Here is an 18,693-nt window from a genome sequence, read left to right as displayed (position 1 = left end):
AAGCATGCTTCTTTGCGTTTAAAGCCACTTTAAGTCTAATCACTCACCTATTCACTCACCTATTCGGAAAAAATCATAGCTCCACAGAGACAAGGCCGATCAAAATTTTGTCACCACAGATATTTTTTAAATATACCAAAGAAAATTCCTATGGAGTTAGAATTTTCATACTTGGTGTCACCTCCACAAACTCTCTAGCAGCCCCATCGTGAGCAAACATTAAATATCAGAATCCGGCAACCTAGGTAGTATTACATGCAAATTCAATCTGGGTCAATAAGATGCGCCTCCTCTCAAGAAACTTCCTGCGTATCAGGCCTTGGACCTTAAGGGTTAGCGATTTTATGAGGGGGGAGCATAGCTAGTCTTGCAACAGAGAGTGTCTTCTTCTTGTTTGATTTGCAGGAGGGACTGCCAGCCCGCTTTTCTGATTAACATTCGGCTAGGCACTATAATCCCATGCATAATCCACATCGGCCACCAGCACCCTACGTATATCACCCATCAATAGAGCCCTACAATGAGTAAAAAATAAAAAACGACTAATTAGGTGGTGTGAGGATATTCAACTTTTTAGCGAAAATATCATCAAAAGGTCGTCATTCAACTACCAATCCATGGCTCCTCTTGGTGACTGCAAAATTGATCGCTTGTTTGCCAAGCCTAGAGTAAATCAATCACTCCTCTTCCGCTGTTGACTGCAAATTAAGGAGCAGCCTCCGAGCGCCTGTATATTACGCTCAGCCTGTGACCGCGTGGGGCCAAAATTGAAAACACAGGTGCGATTTCTGTCTACATTTAGCAGTTATGGAGGATTTGGCCTTGGGAGAGCCGGTGAGGACGTTGAAGAGGGAGAGCTTGACGAAGGCGGAGGAGAAGGTGGGAGAGGAAGTTTAATACCATGAAGGTGGGATTTTCCTCGCAGAAATCCGCAAACCTCACCGCCGGGCTGCCACCACTGGCCTTCTTCTTCGCCACAGCCTTCGCGGCCTTCTTCTTCACCACCGCCTCCGCAGTAGGACCTCTGCCCCTGCGCCTGGCCATAACAAGATTCAGCAAGGCTTAATGCAACCGCCCCCTGCGAGCCATCTCGCACATTATTCAGCAGTTGCAACCGTTGGAAATAATAGACTGAATATCTACCCGCAGCAAGCGAGCGAGCGAGAGAGATATGGAGAGCCGCCCCTTCAACCTGCAATCTAAACTTGAAACGTCCTTGTTTTTTCATTTATCAACCTTAGTCGGACCAATCCATTTCTCAACCTTATTAAAAGTCACTTTCATTAATTAATGGATTTTCCTTTTTTTACTCATTGCAGGCCCCTATTTGGAAGCTGCCACTAAAATTCAAGGCAAAACAAACATTTCAACCAGTTTTTGTATACCCTAAGCCTGCATGCTTCTTGGACGTTGGATATACATGCATGGCGACTAGCCGGCTGCCGCCCAAATCCTTCCAGAAGACCACGTGGACGACCACGTGCATTACTGAAAAAAACCTTTCGTGGATTTAATTAAACGTCAACGAAGGCACCTTCGTAGAGGTTCCCGTTCCGAACGAAAATGAAAATATATACGATCACCTTCGTCGCGACCGCTTCCGCTCTTGCACTACGCGCACTGAGAAAGGGCCGCTCTCAGTGCCGCTCATTCCGTTCTTTTAAAATTTACATAGTACAGTATCCACGACAGATGGAGATTAAACATGCACGTAGTAGAGAAATATACACAGAGGTTATGAAAGAGAGAGAGAGTAGATACACAGAGGTTTTCATGTGTGTATGAGAGAGAGAGAGAGAGAGAGAGAGAGAAGCTTTCGTTTCAAGATTCCAAGGCATTGAACCCATAGAAGGCCCTCTTCTGTATGGCGGCGACCGATATACCTCACTCCAACAAGGTGCTGGTTGTAGCGAGGGCTGGTCACAAAAGGCTCGATTGGACTGCCCTCGTTTATGCTTTCAAACAAGTGGTGCAGCCCGGCGACAGGCTTGTAGTCCTGGGCATCATCGATCGCATTCCCACCCTCTGTACGTATGCCGCAATAGCTTGATCACATGCTTTTCATTTATGTGTATCGCATCAGAATACTGGCTTATAACAGGTTACAATTAATCATCTACATAAGTTGATGCTTCTGCAAAAGCACTGGCTTCATCTAGCATATGTTTCTAGCAGTTTGATTGAGAACTGCATTCAATTGTCAGATTGTTGGGTACTCTATAAGCAGTTGAGTTTTTCCAAACACCTGAACGAGTGCCGGTTTCCAGTAGGGTGCAAAAAGGCGACCACTGAACACGAATTCAATTCCACCAACAAGATTGCCTTGGCCAGTTTAACGTCGCATGTTTCCAAGGAGTTTGAATCCGAGCTTTTTCCACTTGCCGAGCTTTGTGACAAGAGACAGGTCTCTCTCTCTCTCTCTCTCTCTCTCGTGCGAATTCTAACAAGCTTGCAATAGTGATGTGTGGTAATTATTTTCTTTACTGAATGCTACAAAGCAAGGCTGAAAGGTGAATGTTTCAGGAACCTCACTGTGCCCTTAACAGAAGGAGAAAGAAAAGTTGACCAGATCTGTTATTGAAGCACAATAGAAGAGAGTTGGGAGGGTGTGCCCTAGGGATAGCAGGGTGTATGCAGATAGATGTGGTGTCCATGGTCGTTTCTGCACACATGCATGACAGTCAAAAGAAAAGGGGGAAACCTCTTTAGTCATCTGCTTGCAAGATTTTAGAGAATCTTCTAAACGAGAACTGTGATAGTTCAGACTGGGCCTCCACTGAATGCAGCAGAGGGCGTTTCATACTTAGATATAGCAGAAAAGGCGTTTCATACTTAGATATAGCAGAAAACTCTATGAGTTATCCTTGATAGGGCTTTCTAGGTCATGTAAATGGGAGCTTGCCTATTGCTCATGACTATCCCTATTCCTCGTGATTATGCTGCAAAATGGAGAATCTTTGATCTCTGAGGTAGAACGTGTTTGCTTTGTAATGGAACCAATATGAAAGTTGACCAAAGGACATCAAGGTGGTGGAACTTTATGGAACTTGATTGAAACCATGAGGTTTAGATTCAAGAAGCCAGATAGTGCAAGTTACCTGATCCATTAGAAAGGCAGGTCGGATGGTCATAACATTTGACAAGTTTCTCAAAATTTTCCATAAGATGCAGACTTGCAGTGAACTCTAAAGGGGATACATTTTTTTAAACATAAATGGGATTAAGCAAGAGGCAAAAGCCTTTTTATATTGAGGTTTAAGGACACTAATGTGGGAGAAGAGTGCTTTTAAAGGAAGTTGGTAATATACGCAATAGCGGAGGCTGTGGAGCCAAGTCAAGTTGTAACCAATCTAGTGGAAATGCCATGAAGTGATCGCATTTGGTCATTTTATAACTTGACAGAAGTTCATTTTCTTGCAAAAAAGAAAGTCAATGTAAGAGAGGTTAGAATTGAGTGGTGCATGAAGGCTTGATTTTTGATGGGCACCCTTGCCCTTCAAACTGACGGGTTTGGCGAAATATAGCAAATTTTGTTTAATTTAGTGTAATTTTTAAACATGTGCTCTTTACTACCACAAGAAAAGCATTTCCCCTCTTTGGCATATTGCTCCCTTTGCTCAGGGGTCAAGCCAAATTTGTTCTCTTTTTAGGTCGCTGTCCACCTTTTTGCAGGTTTGGGATAGCTCTCTCTTTGCCCTTGGAACCTCCCTGATCTTGCTTAATTTTAAGTACCAATGGCTCCATAGCAAGAGCAAATGCTATGAGTTGCTGAAGGGTGACATAGGAGCACAGCTAGCAGGGACATGGATTCCGTTGTTATTGTATGGCTGAGAGTTTGCTCCGCATTAGGAGGCAAAAATTGGACATAAAATCTGTCCTTAAACTCTTTCCAAGTGCAAATGGGATCTTTGGTGGTCTTTTCAGTGATCCACCAATGGGCAGCTGTCCCCTTCAAGAACATGCTTGCATGATGAATTTTGGACTTCTCGGTGAAGTCCTCATCACTAAAAGCAATGTCAAATTGTGCCACAAAAGCTAGCACCTTAGAGGCATCATACTCTCCATGAAAGGCATCAAATTTCACGGACTTGTCCCCTACCTTGAACTCCTTGAGCTTCTTGGGATGTGGCACATGTTCTTCTCTTTTTCTCTTCCCCTTATCCAACGGGGCAGCCCTCTCTGCATGGGCTTCATGGGCAATCAAAGATGTTTCAAGAGGCACAGTGGCATGTGCATTATGAACTTGTGGCCCCGTTGCATGTGACCTCCTCAAATGATGCAATGTCTCACCACACGAGACAACTCAATGGGCAAAGTCTTTCGGCTTGCATGCCAACCACTCTCTCCATGATATACCTTCTTTGAATCCACAAGGCCATCATGTCACCCACTAGATCCAACATTCACATACTTGTTGCCTCCTGTCCCATGAGGAGTAGATGCATGGCGAGAAGTGGCTGATACCTCTTCCTTGTGTATAAAAGACCTTAACCGTTGAGATGCTGGGTCCCCTGCTTCAAACGAGGTGGATTCTTGTCAAATCCCCATAGGATCTCCTCGTAGAACGCTCCTGGTACAAGACTCGAAACCTGCAAACAAACCAAACAAACATGATGGGGGTGCAGGCCTGACTCACTTCCCAACCTTGACAGCTGTGGGCAAGTCCACAAGTCTTGGCTGTCCCCACCGAGCCACGAGTTGAGCTGACTAGTTGGACGTATCGACCAATCTCTACCTCGTGACGTCGAAACTACCCTTGTGGGCCTCGAGACTATGCTGCCGACCTTTTCTGCATGAAGCAGGTGCACGTCTGCACTAGATCCAGGCTCCTGACCATGGAGCTCTCACACAGACACGCGAGACTATATGACTAATGACTAACCTTGGCCACCCTTTTATAGGCTCTTGGCCGGTCATCGGGCGTCCACACTTGGGCACCCGCCCGTCCATACTTGGGTGCCCGCCCGAGTCTATCCCTAACTCAGCTCGCCAATCAGCCTACGTAGCTCCAAGCTTCCCGAAACCTCGAAGCTAGTCTTGTGTGCGTGTAGCACACGGTAGATACCCACTGTGCACATAACATACTCCCCTTCCTCTAAACGCTCACTCCTGAGCTCACTAAAAAGCTAGGATAATCTCTCTGAAGAGTAGTCAATGTCTCCCATGTAGCGTCCTCCTCAACACGATCCTTCCACTTGATCTTGTATTCCGTGATAAGCGTATTACGCAATCTTCTTTCATGAAATCCAAGAATCTTTTCAGGTTCATGTGGAACAAATGTCATGTCCTTGACATCTATGATTTCTTGAGGAGTAACTAACTGGTCTGTTCCACCCAGTACTTTCTTAAGTCTACTGACATGAAATATAGGATGAACTTTCACACGAGAAGGCAAATCCAATTCAGATGCGACTGAACCAATCCGTCGTGTAATATGAAATGATCCACAGTATCTAGGGGATAATTTCGGAGATCGACCTGTCCGTAAAGTCTCGGAATCTTTTGGAACTCGTAAATACACCATCGTTCCGTCAGAGAACTCTCTAGGTGAACGATGTCTATTAGAATAAAATATGTCTCGGTCTTGAGCACTTCTAATATTCCTTCGCAACTTGAAACATTTCTTGCATATCTTGTAAAAATTACGTACTGCATCATGCTGAAGTCCTGAGAATCCCACTGTAACAGGTGATCTAGGTTGAAAACCATACATAAGCATGAAAGGACTAAAACCTGTACTCGTATGCTTAGTACTGTTATATGCAAATTCTAACATAGGAAGATAATCCTCCCATGAACTTTGCCTTTTGGATACATATGCTCGAAGCATATCCTCCAAAATCTTATTCACTCTTTCAGTCTGGCCATCAGATTGAGGATGATCTGAGGAACTCAAATTCAAAGTTGTTTCCAACTTCTCAAAAACAAGTTTCCAAAAATCACTTGTAAACTTAGAGTCCCTATCACTGACTATGTCCTACGGTAACCCGTACAGTCTAAACAATTGCTCGATAAACTGTCTTGCTAATTGCGTAGCTGTAATGGTCTTCCGGGTCAGTAAAAATCTAGCCATTTTTGTCAAGCAATCTACCACAACCCAAATAGAATTGTGGCCTTGATGTGTTCTTGGTAATCCGGTAATAAAATCCATGAAAATACTTTTCCATTTATTACTTGGGATTCGCAAAGGATGCAACAACCCAGCCTGTCTAAAGCGTTCAGCTTTATTTGCTTAAGAAACTTGACACTTGAGAACATAATCTTCTACATACCCTTTCATCTTTGGCCAATAAAAAGTGTGTTTTACTAACGATAATGTCCTGTGTATCCCAGGGTGTCCAGCAGAAGGGGCGTCGTGACACTCCTTAAGAATCTTAGACCTAATGTCCGGGATCTGTGGTACACAAATTTTGTCATTACGGAATAGTAAACCATTCCGAATCATCCACTGACCTCCTGCAGCCTGAATGGTAGGCTGCTCAATCATTGAGTCTTGGTCAATCAATGAGCTCCCGTCCTGGATCTTCTGCCAAAATGGACCAAAATAACTATCAGTCCTGCAAAGCCCTCTCAATGACTGAAATAAATCAGTAGAAATCTTGGTGAACGACAAAGGATTCACCTCTCTAATTCGACTAAGCGCATCTACGACACTATTCATGGACCCTTTTCTATAACGAATCTCAAAATCAAAATCTTGCATTAATTCAGTCCATCAAGCTTTCCTTCCTCTCAAATCATCCGCATCACACACATACTTGATTGACTGATAAACACTCAATACCACAAACTTGAAGCCATATAAATAATGTCTCCAAACCTTGAGAGCGTGAATCACAGCATAAAGCTCCAAGCATGGGACACCTTGGTGAAGCTGTATAAAACTAACACCAAGGAACAAAAAATTAGTTGAAGAATGAGCTTCATACTGCGGAGAAGAAAAATATGTCAGCAAATGATTATGCCTTGAAGATCAAGGGCGTTGTGGAATCCTTCTCAAGGGTTGGCCAACGAAATTGAGTGTCATCTAACTTTTTACTTTCAAAAACAACAAGTCTACTATCTTGAAATAGAGCAGCTCTGATGACATAGTCACTGGCATCAGTTTCAAGAACATAAGGCCGGGTAATGCTAAGATAGGTGCTTCCTTGACTTTATCTTTCAAAAGTCTAAAGGCCATATCCAGATCCTTATTCCAAGTGATAGGCTGATTTGACTTACGTCCACGAATAAGTCGGTCATCGGTAGTGTGAGCTGAGAGTACTCCCGCACGGATTTCCGAAGAAAAACAACAAAACCGAGAAAAGAACGAAGTTGTTTCACTCTTCGCGGTATAGGCCAGGCCAGAACCTTCTGAACTTGGTCATAGTCAATGCTCAATCCATCTCTAGTGATCTTGTGTCCCAAGTAAATAATGTCTGTCATGAAAAACTCACATTTACTTAATTTAGCATATAGTCGATTCTGTCTTAAAAGAGTTAAGACAATTGTGAGGTGTCTAACGTGATTCTCAAGAGTACTATATATCAAAATATCATCCAGGAACACAACCACAAATTTTTCCAAATGTTCACGAAAAAGATCGTTCATCATTTGCTGGAAAGTGCCTGGAGCATTGGTTAACCCAAAAGGTAATACGAGAAACTCGTAATGGCCATACCTAGTCCGAAAGGCGGTTCTTTTGACATGCCTTTCATGAATGCGTATCTGGTGATAGCCAGTACGTAAATCTATCTTCGTGAAATATTTCGCTCCGGCTAACCGGTCAATCAGGTCGTCTGATCTAGGGAGAGGATAACGGTTCTTAATTGTCAACTTGTTCAATCTCTTGTAATCTATACACATTCTCCAGGTGTTGTCCTTCTTTCTCCTAAGCAACACAGGTGCATCCCAAGGTGATTTACTTGGACGGATATGGCCCATCCTCAAATAATCTTCGAGTTGGTTGGCCAACTCATCTTCCTCAGCTTGGCTCATCCTGTAAGGTGGATTACTAACAGGGTGAGCACCAAGGATCAGGTCAATATGATGATCTACTTCCCTTTCAGGTGGTAAGCCCGATGGCAGTTCCTTAGGAAATACATCTTGAAACGAATCAAGTATCTTATGTAATTCTTTGCTTTCAAATACACTTAATTCATTAACATCCATAGAAGGTATGAGAAATGAAGAAAGTGGAATCAATACACAATGGAAAGCAGTATACAAAGAAGAATCCATTATATTACCAAAATCAATTGTATTTACAAGAGATCCCTGAGAGGGATGTAAAGATACTATACTGGGTGTTCGTATGTTCAAAAGAAAAAATATGACTAGACCAATCTATCTAGACTTGGAAGAGTCTTAGACCACTCAATCCCTAATAACAAGTCTACATGTTCTAGGTGCATAATATAGCATTCCAGAGTATCTTTGTAGTCCTGAATCCAGATTGGTAGCGTCTCCACCTTTCGATCCCATACTTGCCGACCCGCAGGGAGGTGTACCTCATAGGTATGATCATTGGGTGTTGTGTCAAGACCCAATTTCTGCACAATTTTGTAATTAACAAAATTGTGTGAGTTGCCCAGGGTCTAGAAGAATGTTGATTCTATGGCCATTCACTTCTCCACCATAAACTCGGAGAAGATCATGCAAGCCAAAAACTTAAGAGTTGAACAGACAATCAGAACATGTACGAGGGCGAGAAAGTACAGTAAAAACTGACGTACCTGTCAAAGACAACTGGTTAGCTGCCTTTGGCTTGGGTCCTACGTTGGTCTTTGCACCCTTTTGCTTCGGGCACTTGTTACGCATATGTCCTTTTTCTTCGCAGATGAAGCAACGTCCCTCCTTCTTGAGCTTCAAAGTCTTAAGGAGACGTTTTTTCTTCGTTGGGGTCAAAGTCGAATTCTTCGAAGGTTGGTCCGAAGACTTTCCTTCTGTCGTGCTAGTATCGGTGCGGATAACTTCCTTTTGTGCTTGTTTCCCTACTCGGTAACGGGTTTAGACTTGGAAGACACGATTGTATCATCATAGATACAAGCGGAATGAATTGCCTCGTCCAAAGTTTTGCATTTGTTGTTTTTAACCTGTAAACGGTATGAGTCGGGTAAACCGGCTACGAAGAAACCCAAAAGAGTTGTGGAATCCATCTTCGTAGCTTTCATCTGCAAGTCCCTAAATTTCTGGAGATAGACCTCATAAGTGAGGTTCTGCGAGGTCATGGTCAAAGTAGTAAACCGAGCAACAACATCATAGTCATCCTCTTTCTTGAGGAATTCTTTCTTGAAGACGTCTTCGAACTATGCCCAAGGCGTTGGTTTAGGGTTGAGTTCTTTCCACCAAAGCAAAGCTTTGCCTGGGAGGAAACTTGCTGCTAATTGGATCTTTTTTCCATCGTCATATGGATGAAACTGAAAATGGACTTGCCACTTATGTAGCCAAGTGTCCACTATCTCCTTGGTACGCTGCTTTTGCTCGCCCCCAAACTGTTCCGGAGTAATATTGGGGCCTAAAGCAGATGCCAAGGTATCCATACCCAAAAGAGTAGATAGGGTAGTGGTCAACAAAGAGATAGAGTTCTGTAAAGCCTGCATCTACGCGGCGATTTGTGCTTGACATTCCGAGGAAGAAGCGTATAGAGCAACTTTAAACTCTTGGAAATCTGATTTTGAAACAAAATCGTTGAAAAGATCGGCATTGGTGGCTTCTGTAGCCGGCAGGTCTTCACGTTGGAGAATGGGCTCCAACTCGGATTCTTGGGTCGACATCTTGAAGAGGGCAAGAGGAGAGAAAATATTTATCTTGCTGCACAAGGAGAGTGCTAGAGAGCTTGAGAGCTTGAGAGATGTGTGGCAAGAAGCCCGCTTAAGGGGAATATATAGCATAGTCACAAGGGAACGCCGTTCCAAGCTCTTGGAACGGGGGAACGCGTTCCATAGAGATAGCCGTTCCCGTTCCCGTTCCAAAATGGCACCGCAGACCATGTAAGAAATATAAGTGAACTATGTATCATGTAGAACACATCTATGCATTATCATGGCCACTACTGAGATGGTTTGAGGTTTTTTCTTTACTATGCCTCTTTCCAAAGCATTTACAGATATATAAAGTAAATTTATAAACACATTTATGCAATGATGTGGCGTTCCCGATTCCGTTCCCTTTTATTCAAGCTTTTCGTTCCCGTTCCAAACAGTCATCCGTTCCCCAAAACGTTCCCGTTCCCTTGTGACTATGATATATAGGCTTCCCCAAAAGCTAACATAGCTTTTGCTTTTGTGTTTTTTTTTGGGGGGTATATATATATATATATATATATATATTGGTAAAAAACACTTACAAAGCAATAAGTGGGTTTTTTAAACCCTTTCTAAGGTTCAAAAAAAAAAGGCAAAGAAAAGCAAAGCATGGCGTGGTGTTTTTTTTAAAAAAATTTTGAAAACTAAAAAAAACTCCACCCGGCACTGGTGTTTGCTTTTCGCCTTTTTTTTTTCCTCTGCCTCTTGCCTGGAATTAGCACCCACTTGCTTGCGTGGACCACCTGCGCACGTGGTTAGCCTCCTGCACTCAGCTGGCGCCTGTGTGTGTACATGGCCGTAACCGCCTGTGCATGTACCTACACGTGTACCTGGCCGCCTGGCGCCTAGCTGCACATACAACCCGTATGCAAGTCCCTCCTGCCCACGTTCACCATCCTGTCTGCCTGCCTGCCTACGTGTACTATCTTGCCTGCGTGCACCGACTGAAGTGCCGCCTGCGTACGCATGCAAGCACAAGCGGCTGGTGTCTTCACTTAGGTGGGCTGCGCAACTACTCAGGTGCCAACCAGTGAACAGCCAGCGATACCTCTCTCTCTCTCTCTCTCTCTCTCTCTCTCTCTCTCTCTCTTACATACAACCGATACGCTTTTTCTTATTTTCTCTCTTAAACTCTTTATACAGTTAAAAACATATCTAGCCTTCTTCTTTGCAAAGCAAACAACCCATAATCCCTAACATGGGTTCCAACGATGCAAAATAACATGCTGAAATTGAAAAAACAGTAGTATGAATAGAAAAACAGCAAGCTTCTCGAACTCATACCTTTTCTTCGACCTCTTTTTCTCTACCTACTGACTTGCTCATTCACGAGGCTTGCTCTGATACCACTGTTAAATCCCCATAGGATCTCCTCGTAGAATGCTCGTGGTACAAGACTCGAAACCTGCAAACAAACCAAACAAACATGACGGGGGTGCAGGCCTGACTCACCTCCCAACCTTGACAGCCGTGGGCAAGCCCACAAGTCTTGGCTGTCCCCACCGAGCCACGAGCTGAGCTAACTAGTTGGACGTACTGACCAATATCTACCTCGTGACGTCCCATACTGCCACGAAGCTACCCTTGCGGGCCTCGAGACTGCTGCCGGCCTTGGTTGCATGAAGCAAGTGCACGTCTGCACTAGATCCAAGCTCCTGACCATAGAGCTCTCACAAAGACACGCGAGACTCTATATGACTAATGACTAACCTTACCACCCTTTTATAGGCTCTTGGCTGGTCATCGGGCGTCCACACTTGGGCGCCCGCCCATCCATACTTGGGTCCCCGCCCGTTAGTCTATCCTTAACTCAGCTCGCCAATCAGCCTACCTAGCTCCAAGCTTCCCCAAACCTCGAAGCTAGTCTTGTGTGCGTGTAGCACACGGTAGATACCCACTGTGCACATGACAATTCTTGAATACTAGCTCTCCATCCTCTCCACCCTTGAGATCACCCTTGCGGATGAGATAGGAGAGTGCCCAACTCCCTTGGCTTCTTAACCACTTCACGAGCCATGGACTCAAAGGTCATATCCACCATAGGATCAGCTTTCCTTGCTTCAATGACACTTTGTACATGGGGGTATTCATGTAGAAATTTCAGCTCTTGCTCCTTTGCCTGCAAAAGCTTCTTCATGTGCTCCAGTTCAGCCCTCAAGGCATTGGGCTCATCCTCATGCATAGGCTCTTTTGCACTGGGATGACTGTCCCATGAATGCACTGTCATAATCTCTCTCAAGAGACTTGTGCCTCTAAGCAATGCATCAGAATCAAGTGAAGCACTTGATTGACCTCTAGGATCTAGCACCTCCAAAGGATTATGTCCATTGAGTCAAGTGTCCGTACTTGCTTCCGATCTCAAAACTCCGTGTCTTTTGTTGAGAAAGAGAGATGACCGAGCTCTGATACCAATGTAACTACTCCCTACTGGACGCCTACAAATCGGATGACAAAATACACATTTAGAGCAGTTAACTAAATACCATCAATGGACATTATTAGCAACATTAACACTGAAAATGACCAATACCACTTGACACCAGCACTGGGGCCAGAAAGAGTCCCCCCCCCCCACGCAATACATTTGTATTTCTTGCAATATTTATATGTACAGTGTCACGGGCCAATAGGGAGTAAATACAACAAATTGGATACTTGTCGATGAAGTCTGGACAGTCGAAGAAGACCCAAATCACAAGCACACTCCCCCCTTCACTGGGTGCACACCTGCCTTTCACTGGTCTTCCAGGACTGTGCTACAACAACAGGCACGTCCGTAATAGCGCAGGCAAAGGGGTACACCGTGGAGGGAACATTACCTGGTTCTCCCAGATAAGCTTTGCTCCCAGATCCCCTAGTGTGTCTAACCTTCACTGGCTCTCAGAAGTTCTGAGGGCGCGGTTAGCACTACCACTCAGGGAAAAACTAACCACACTAGGAAAGCTTCCTGAGCATGACTAGCATAAACATGCTTTATTTCTGCTCTGCACAAAACTTAGAGAAATCTTTGAACTTAATTTAACAAAATTTAAGTTTACACAAATATGAATAATGTCCTGGTCTTCCTATGGAGTGACAATCCTATAGGTAAGACGCCATCCTGGCCATACACGGGTGGCACCAACAGGCTCCTATCCATACAGCACGAAGCAGGTCACACACAGATGGCACAAAACTGGTTCCCGTCCATATGACGCAGTATTGGTCACACGGGTGGCACAAATCTACCTCCCATCCATGTGACACCAAAAGACTGGCCCTTTCACATGGGACACCGGCCTGGCTCCATGTGCACATGGCACAAATCTAGCCGCTCTATGGAGTGACAGTCCCATAGAAGTGGCTCCAGAAATGGAGATGAACCAAATGGTGACAAAAGGGGTCAAGATGGATACTGACAAGGTCAAGGCTATTATGGAATGGCCAGAGTTGACTAGTGTGCATGCAGTTCGAAGTTTCCTTACCTTATGCTCTTATTACAGGAAGTTCATCAAGTGGTTTGTAGTGGTGGCTAGTCCACTGCATGATTTGACAAAGAAAGCCGTGGGATTTTGGTGGACCAAAGCTGAAAAAGAATCCTTTGAAGCATTGAAATTTTACGCTAGCAAAGGACTCGTGTTGATTATTCTAGATTTGTCAAAGCCTTTTTGTGGTTGAATGTGATGTCTTAGGAGATTGCATTGGAGCAGTTTTGAACCAAGAGGGCCATGCTGTGGTCTATGAAAGTCAAAGACTTCAAGGAGCCGAAAAGACCGCACCCACGTATGAGAAAGAGATGATGCCTATCATTCATGCATTGAAGATTTGGAAGTATTATCTTATGGGTGTTGAGTTTGTTATCAAGATAGATCATCAAAGTATTAGGTACTTTGTCTCAACCTAAGATGTCAGAAAAGCTATGCGTGTATTGCTATGGATTTTATCTTTGGATTACCAAAGTCCGGAAATGGAAATGATGGTATATGGACTATTATTGATAGATTCAGTATGCAAGCCCGCGTCATTCCAATAAAGAAGACCATTCGCACAGAGCATATGCCGAGATTATTCATTCAACAGATTTTCAAGCACCGTGGATTGCCTAAGTCCATTGTGGGGGATAGAGATCCTAGAACTACAAGTTTCTTTTGGAGATCTCTTTTCTACAATATGGGGACAAAGTTGAATTTCTCTTAGGCTTATCATCCTCAAACTGATGGACAAAGTGAGATCGCCAACCTCACTATCTTGCATATGTTAAAGTGTTATGCTCTCGAAGCAAAAGATCAATGGGAGAAGTATTTGTCTTTTGTTGAGTATGCTTACAACAACACCAGCCATTAATCTACATGCAAAGCTTCTTTTGAGATTATCTATGGCAAACCATTGTTGTTGCCCGTGCTTAGAACCAAGGAAGAGATCTTCCATGCGGATGAGTTTATTCGAGACTTGGATATAGCTTTTGCACAAGTTCGAAAGGCTATTGAGACATCTCAAGCCAAGCAAAAGAAAGCTGCGGACAAGCATAGAAGGAAGGTCTCATTTGGTTTAGATTATGGAGATGATGAGACGTCACACGGGTCTTGTTGAGATTTAAGAAAGCAAGACTTAGCAAGTCTAAAGCCAAGGAGCACAAGGACCCAAAGCTTGCTCCTAGGTATTATGGACCTTTTCGGATTACAAGGAAGATCAATGATGTATGTTATCGGTTAGACCTTCCAGATCATCGGAGGATACATAATGCCTTCCATGTGAGTTTACTGAAACCATATACAAGACCACCCCCAGAGGAACCCGTATTGAAGGATCCACCAGAGGTGGAAGAGAAAGAAGAGATTTTGCAACCAAAACACATTGTGTTTCATTCTGTGAGAAAAAGAGGAAAGGCAGTGGTTAGGAAGTTCCTCTTGAAATTCAAGAATTATTCGCCATTGTGCTAGAGGAGTACTTCAAGGACTATCCAAAGATACTTCGAGCTTATGAGGAAGTGGTTGGTCCAGATGTATTTGAAGTACAGAAATAGACGTCTTGGGAACAAGACAGATTCAAGAGGAAGGAATTGTACCTCTTGCTATCTTCATTGTATATGTATACTGGAATGTAATTGATCATTATTTTGCTCATGTAATGGTTAGTTGGACGTGCTTTAGTTTGGGTCAGTTGCATACCAAATGACCCAAGGAGCGAGATTTGTATTTGGGTGGCAGTGATGCCAGATGACCCATTGGGCGGCCTTTGTGCTTGGATTTCACAGTCATAGTGACTAGATGGCCCAGATTATTGTGTTGAATTTGATAGTCAACCAGTCGGTGCGACCACATGGCCCAAATGACTATTTGACAGTCGGATGGTCCAAGAGACCAGATGACCCAGACGACTCTATTCATAAACACACGGGCGGTCATACTAACCAGATGGCCCAGACGACTCTATTCATAAACACACGGGCGGTTATACTAACCAGATGCCCAGATGAGTGGTTATGATTGACTGAGCGGTTTCCTTAAGGAGCCAAATAGCTCAGGAGCGGTTTTCGATGAGACCAGATGCTCAACCATGATAGGAGAATCTATATACAGGAGGATCTTTACATATGCATTGCATATTGATGTACCAAGAGAAAAGTAAAAAGTCAAACTGAGGTGACCACGAGCCATAGCATCACTCGCAAGAGGGGATTGAGCAAGACCGAAAAGCAAAAGCTGCTTTTTCAAAAAGCAACTCTAGGGCCAAAAAGCAAGGCCATAAAGCTGGACAAGCAAACCACAAAAGCACTTAGGAAAAAGCTGGCCTTATTTGAAAAGTATTTTATTGTAAAAGTGAAAAAAGTAAAACAAAAGCAAAGTAAAAAGTAAAACAAAAGCATGGCTAGCTTTTAGGAAAAATCCCGACCCCCCCTCTTTCAAGTATAAAACAAGCATGAACCTCTCTTCATCATCATTATCATAAAAGCATGGAGTTTATTTCATCGCTGCTTACTACTGTTCCGAACGCCACTGCCGAATGCCTATGCCACATCATCATGAGTTGGACGTACACTGTACGGATCCGTACAGTCGTATGGAACTATGCCGTACTGTTGTTCTGTTGCCACGCTGATGTTCTGCTATCTGTGTTATGCTGCCGCATTGGCTAATGGGGCTATCACCCTACTACTGTTATACGTTGTCTGGCAGTTGCCGTCTTGCCACGTGGACCTGATCTGGTTCTTACACCTTTGTACATGTCACCATTTGGTCCATCTCCATTTTTGGAGCCACTTCTATGGGATTGTCACTCCATAGAGCGGCCAGATTTGTACCATGTTCACATGTGGCCAGGCTAGTGTCCCATGTGAAAGGGTCAGTCATCTTGTGTCAGATGGACGGGAACCAGGTTTGTGCCACCCGTGTGTGACCAATATTGTGCCATATGGACGGGAGCCTGTTTGCTGCCACCCATTTATGACCAGGATTGCGTCTTACCCATGGGACTGTCACTCCATGGTAGGACTAATATTTGTGCTGAGCTGTCTATGGGATTGTCACTCCATAGGAAGGCCCGAGCTGTCTATGGGATTGTCACTCCATAGGAAGGCCCGTGCCAAGATTTGTGTTTTGCCTATGGGACTGTCACTGCATAGGAAGACGAGGATTTCACATTTCTGTCGCGCCAGTTTTGTGTCCGACAAGAAATTCTTGCACAAGTTTCATGAAAGGAAGATTTCATCCATTACATGGGCACATGCATTCATGTTTGCATACATAAACTTGTTTTTGCATGACTTATTTTCGTGTGTTTGCTTGCTATGACGTGCCAGTACATTGGACAAGGACGCCCCCAATGTACCGTGGGTGTGCTGCTTGTTGACGAGTTGATGTGGCATGTGAACAGGTGGTAAGTATTGCCTTTTTGGCCTTTCTCAAATATAAAATCTATTAAGTAGTGTAAACCTTAATATTTATAAGGTTGGGGGTTCACGCATATTTAAAATAATGGCCGGACACCTTTCAATGTGGGTGCCCAAGGATTAATAATTAACTAAGGCTTAATAATATTTAAAACAAAGATTGCATGGGAAGAGTTCTCTCCAACACGTGGATAGTGAAGGGGGTGGTTGATGGAAAAAGGAGGCGACCACTCTATGGAGAGGGGGAATGGTTTTCACCACCCACCCTTGTACCTGCCGCCTGCCTCCAGCCCGCCTGGCTGCTGCTGCCTGTACCCGCCTCCAGCCCGCTTGGCTGTTGCTGCCCTTGAACTCGCCTAGGTGCTACTGCCCTGTATCCGCCTACAACACCTACTGTTGCTGCCCTTGCACCCGGTTGCTGCTGCAACTCTATACCCGCCTCTAGCACTAGTTTGTTGTAGCTCTGTATCCGCCTCCAGCACCAAGTTGCTGCTGCACTGTATCTGCCTCTGTACCGACTACCTGCTGGCTACCCTATACCCACTTGGTGGTTGCTCCAGTACCCGCCTGTGGTTGGTGGCTGCTTTTGCCAGTACCAACCTGTGGTTGTTGCTGCCCTTGTGTTCGTCATCAGTACACGCCGACTACAACTGTCTACACCGACCAGGACTGCATTAAAGGGAGGGACAGTCTCCTCATCTTACATCCCAATTTGAATCTTTATCAGGTACTTGTTTGTAAATGTTGTTTTTCCAAGTCTTGTGTAGGCAAGCATCACCACCAGTTTCCTTCACCATGGAAAACCACTGGGATGGTGATTTTTCCCCATGAGTACCTTGACCGCACCCTCACATTCAGAGGAGCCAGTGAAGGTCAATGGGGTTTGAGGAAAACTGGAAGCAAAGCTTACTTGGGAGCACTAGGTATCACTCCATCCGCGGTGTACGAGCGTGCCTATTGGTGCACGGTTCCGGAAGACCAGTGAGGGACGGGTGTTCACCCAGTGAAGCTAGGAGACTACCTATGATTTGGTCTACTCCGACAACCAATTCTTCATTGACAGAAATCTTACTGTTTTCAATTGTATTCACTCTATGTTATGGAGAAATCTGGCTTTGGGGCCCTTGAATACTTGTACATATAAATACTCCAAGAAATACAAACTGTATTGAGGAGGGGACGGCCCTTTTTGGCCCCAATGATGGTGTCAAGTGTTCTTTGTCATTTCCAGAATGTTGCAAGTATTGTTCCATTGTTTGTATTAGTTAAGTGATCTAAAAATGTGTATTTTATCTTCCGATTTGTAGGGCTCCTGTAGGGAGTGGTTACATTGGTATTAGAGCCCGGTCGTCTCTCTTTCTCAAGAGGAGACATGGTGTTTTGAGATCGGAAGCAAACACAGACACTTGACTCAATGGACAGCCAAGGCAACCCTTCGGAAGTGCCAAATTCGAGAGGTCAATCAAGTGTCTCTCGCAATTCCGATGCATTGCATGGAAGGCACAAGCCTCTTGAGAGAGTTTATCACAGTGCTTTGATGGGACAGCCATCCTATGGAAAAGAGCCTATGCATGAAGATGAGCCCAATGCATTGAGGGCTGAATTGGAGCACATGAAGAAGCTTTTGCAGGCAAAGAAGCAAAAGTTGAAATTTTTGCATGAAGATCCCCATGTACAAAGTGTTATTGAAGCAAGGAAAGCCGATGCTATGGTGGATATGACCTTTGAGTCTATGGCTCGTGAAGTGGGTAAGAAGCCAAGGGAGTTGGCACTCTTCTATCTCATCCGAAAGGGTGATCTCAACGAAGGAGAGGATGGGGAGTTAATGTTTAATAATCCGCCTTGTTTGAAGCATGGAGACCCAGCATCTCAATGGTTGAGGTCTTTTGTGCACAAGGAAGAGGTATCACTCACTTCTAGCCATGCATCTACTCCTCATGGGACAGGAGGAAACAAATATGTGCATGTTGGAGATAGTGAGGGACATGATGGCCTTGTGGATTCAAAGCATGTTTATCATGGAGAGAGTGGTCGGCATGC

At 44.3% G+C, this 18,693-nt stretch overlaps 1 protein-coding gene across 3 annotated transcripts in view; it reads left to right on the top strand.

Annotated features, from left to right (window-relative positions):
* The first annotated feature begins 1,562 nt into the window (after nt 1-1,562).
* The window catches only part of LOC147609652 (uncharacterized), a 33,380-nt gene continuing 16,249 nt past the window's right edge, over nt 1,563-18,693 (top strand). The window contains exons 1-2 of one of the 3 annotated variants that reach the window (XM_086787892.1): nt 1,563-2,027; nt 2,271-2,404. In XM_086787892.1, the coding sequence (XP_086644018.1) occupies nt 1,865-2,027; nt 2,271-2,404 (297 nt within the window). In that variant the 5' untranslated portion in view covers nt 1,563-1,864. Of the gene's footprint in view, nt 2,028-2,204; nt 2,405-18,693 lie in introns of all 3 variants that reach the window. The other 2 variants (XM_086787890.1, XM_086787891.1) reach the window with 2 other exon arrangements.

This window comes from Cibotium barometz, chromosome 51 (assembly GCF_041138505.1).
Source record: "Cibotium barometz isolate CiBa-2024 chromosome 51, ASM4113850v1, whole genome shotgun sequence".
In the NCBI taxonomy this organism is placed as follows: domain Eukaryota; kingdom Viridiplantae; phylum Streptophyta; class Polypodiopsida; order Cyatheales; family Cibotiaceae; genus Cibotium; species Cibotium barometz.
This window is presented reverse-complemented; position numbering and strand designations above follow the sequence as displayed.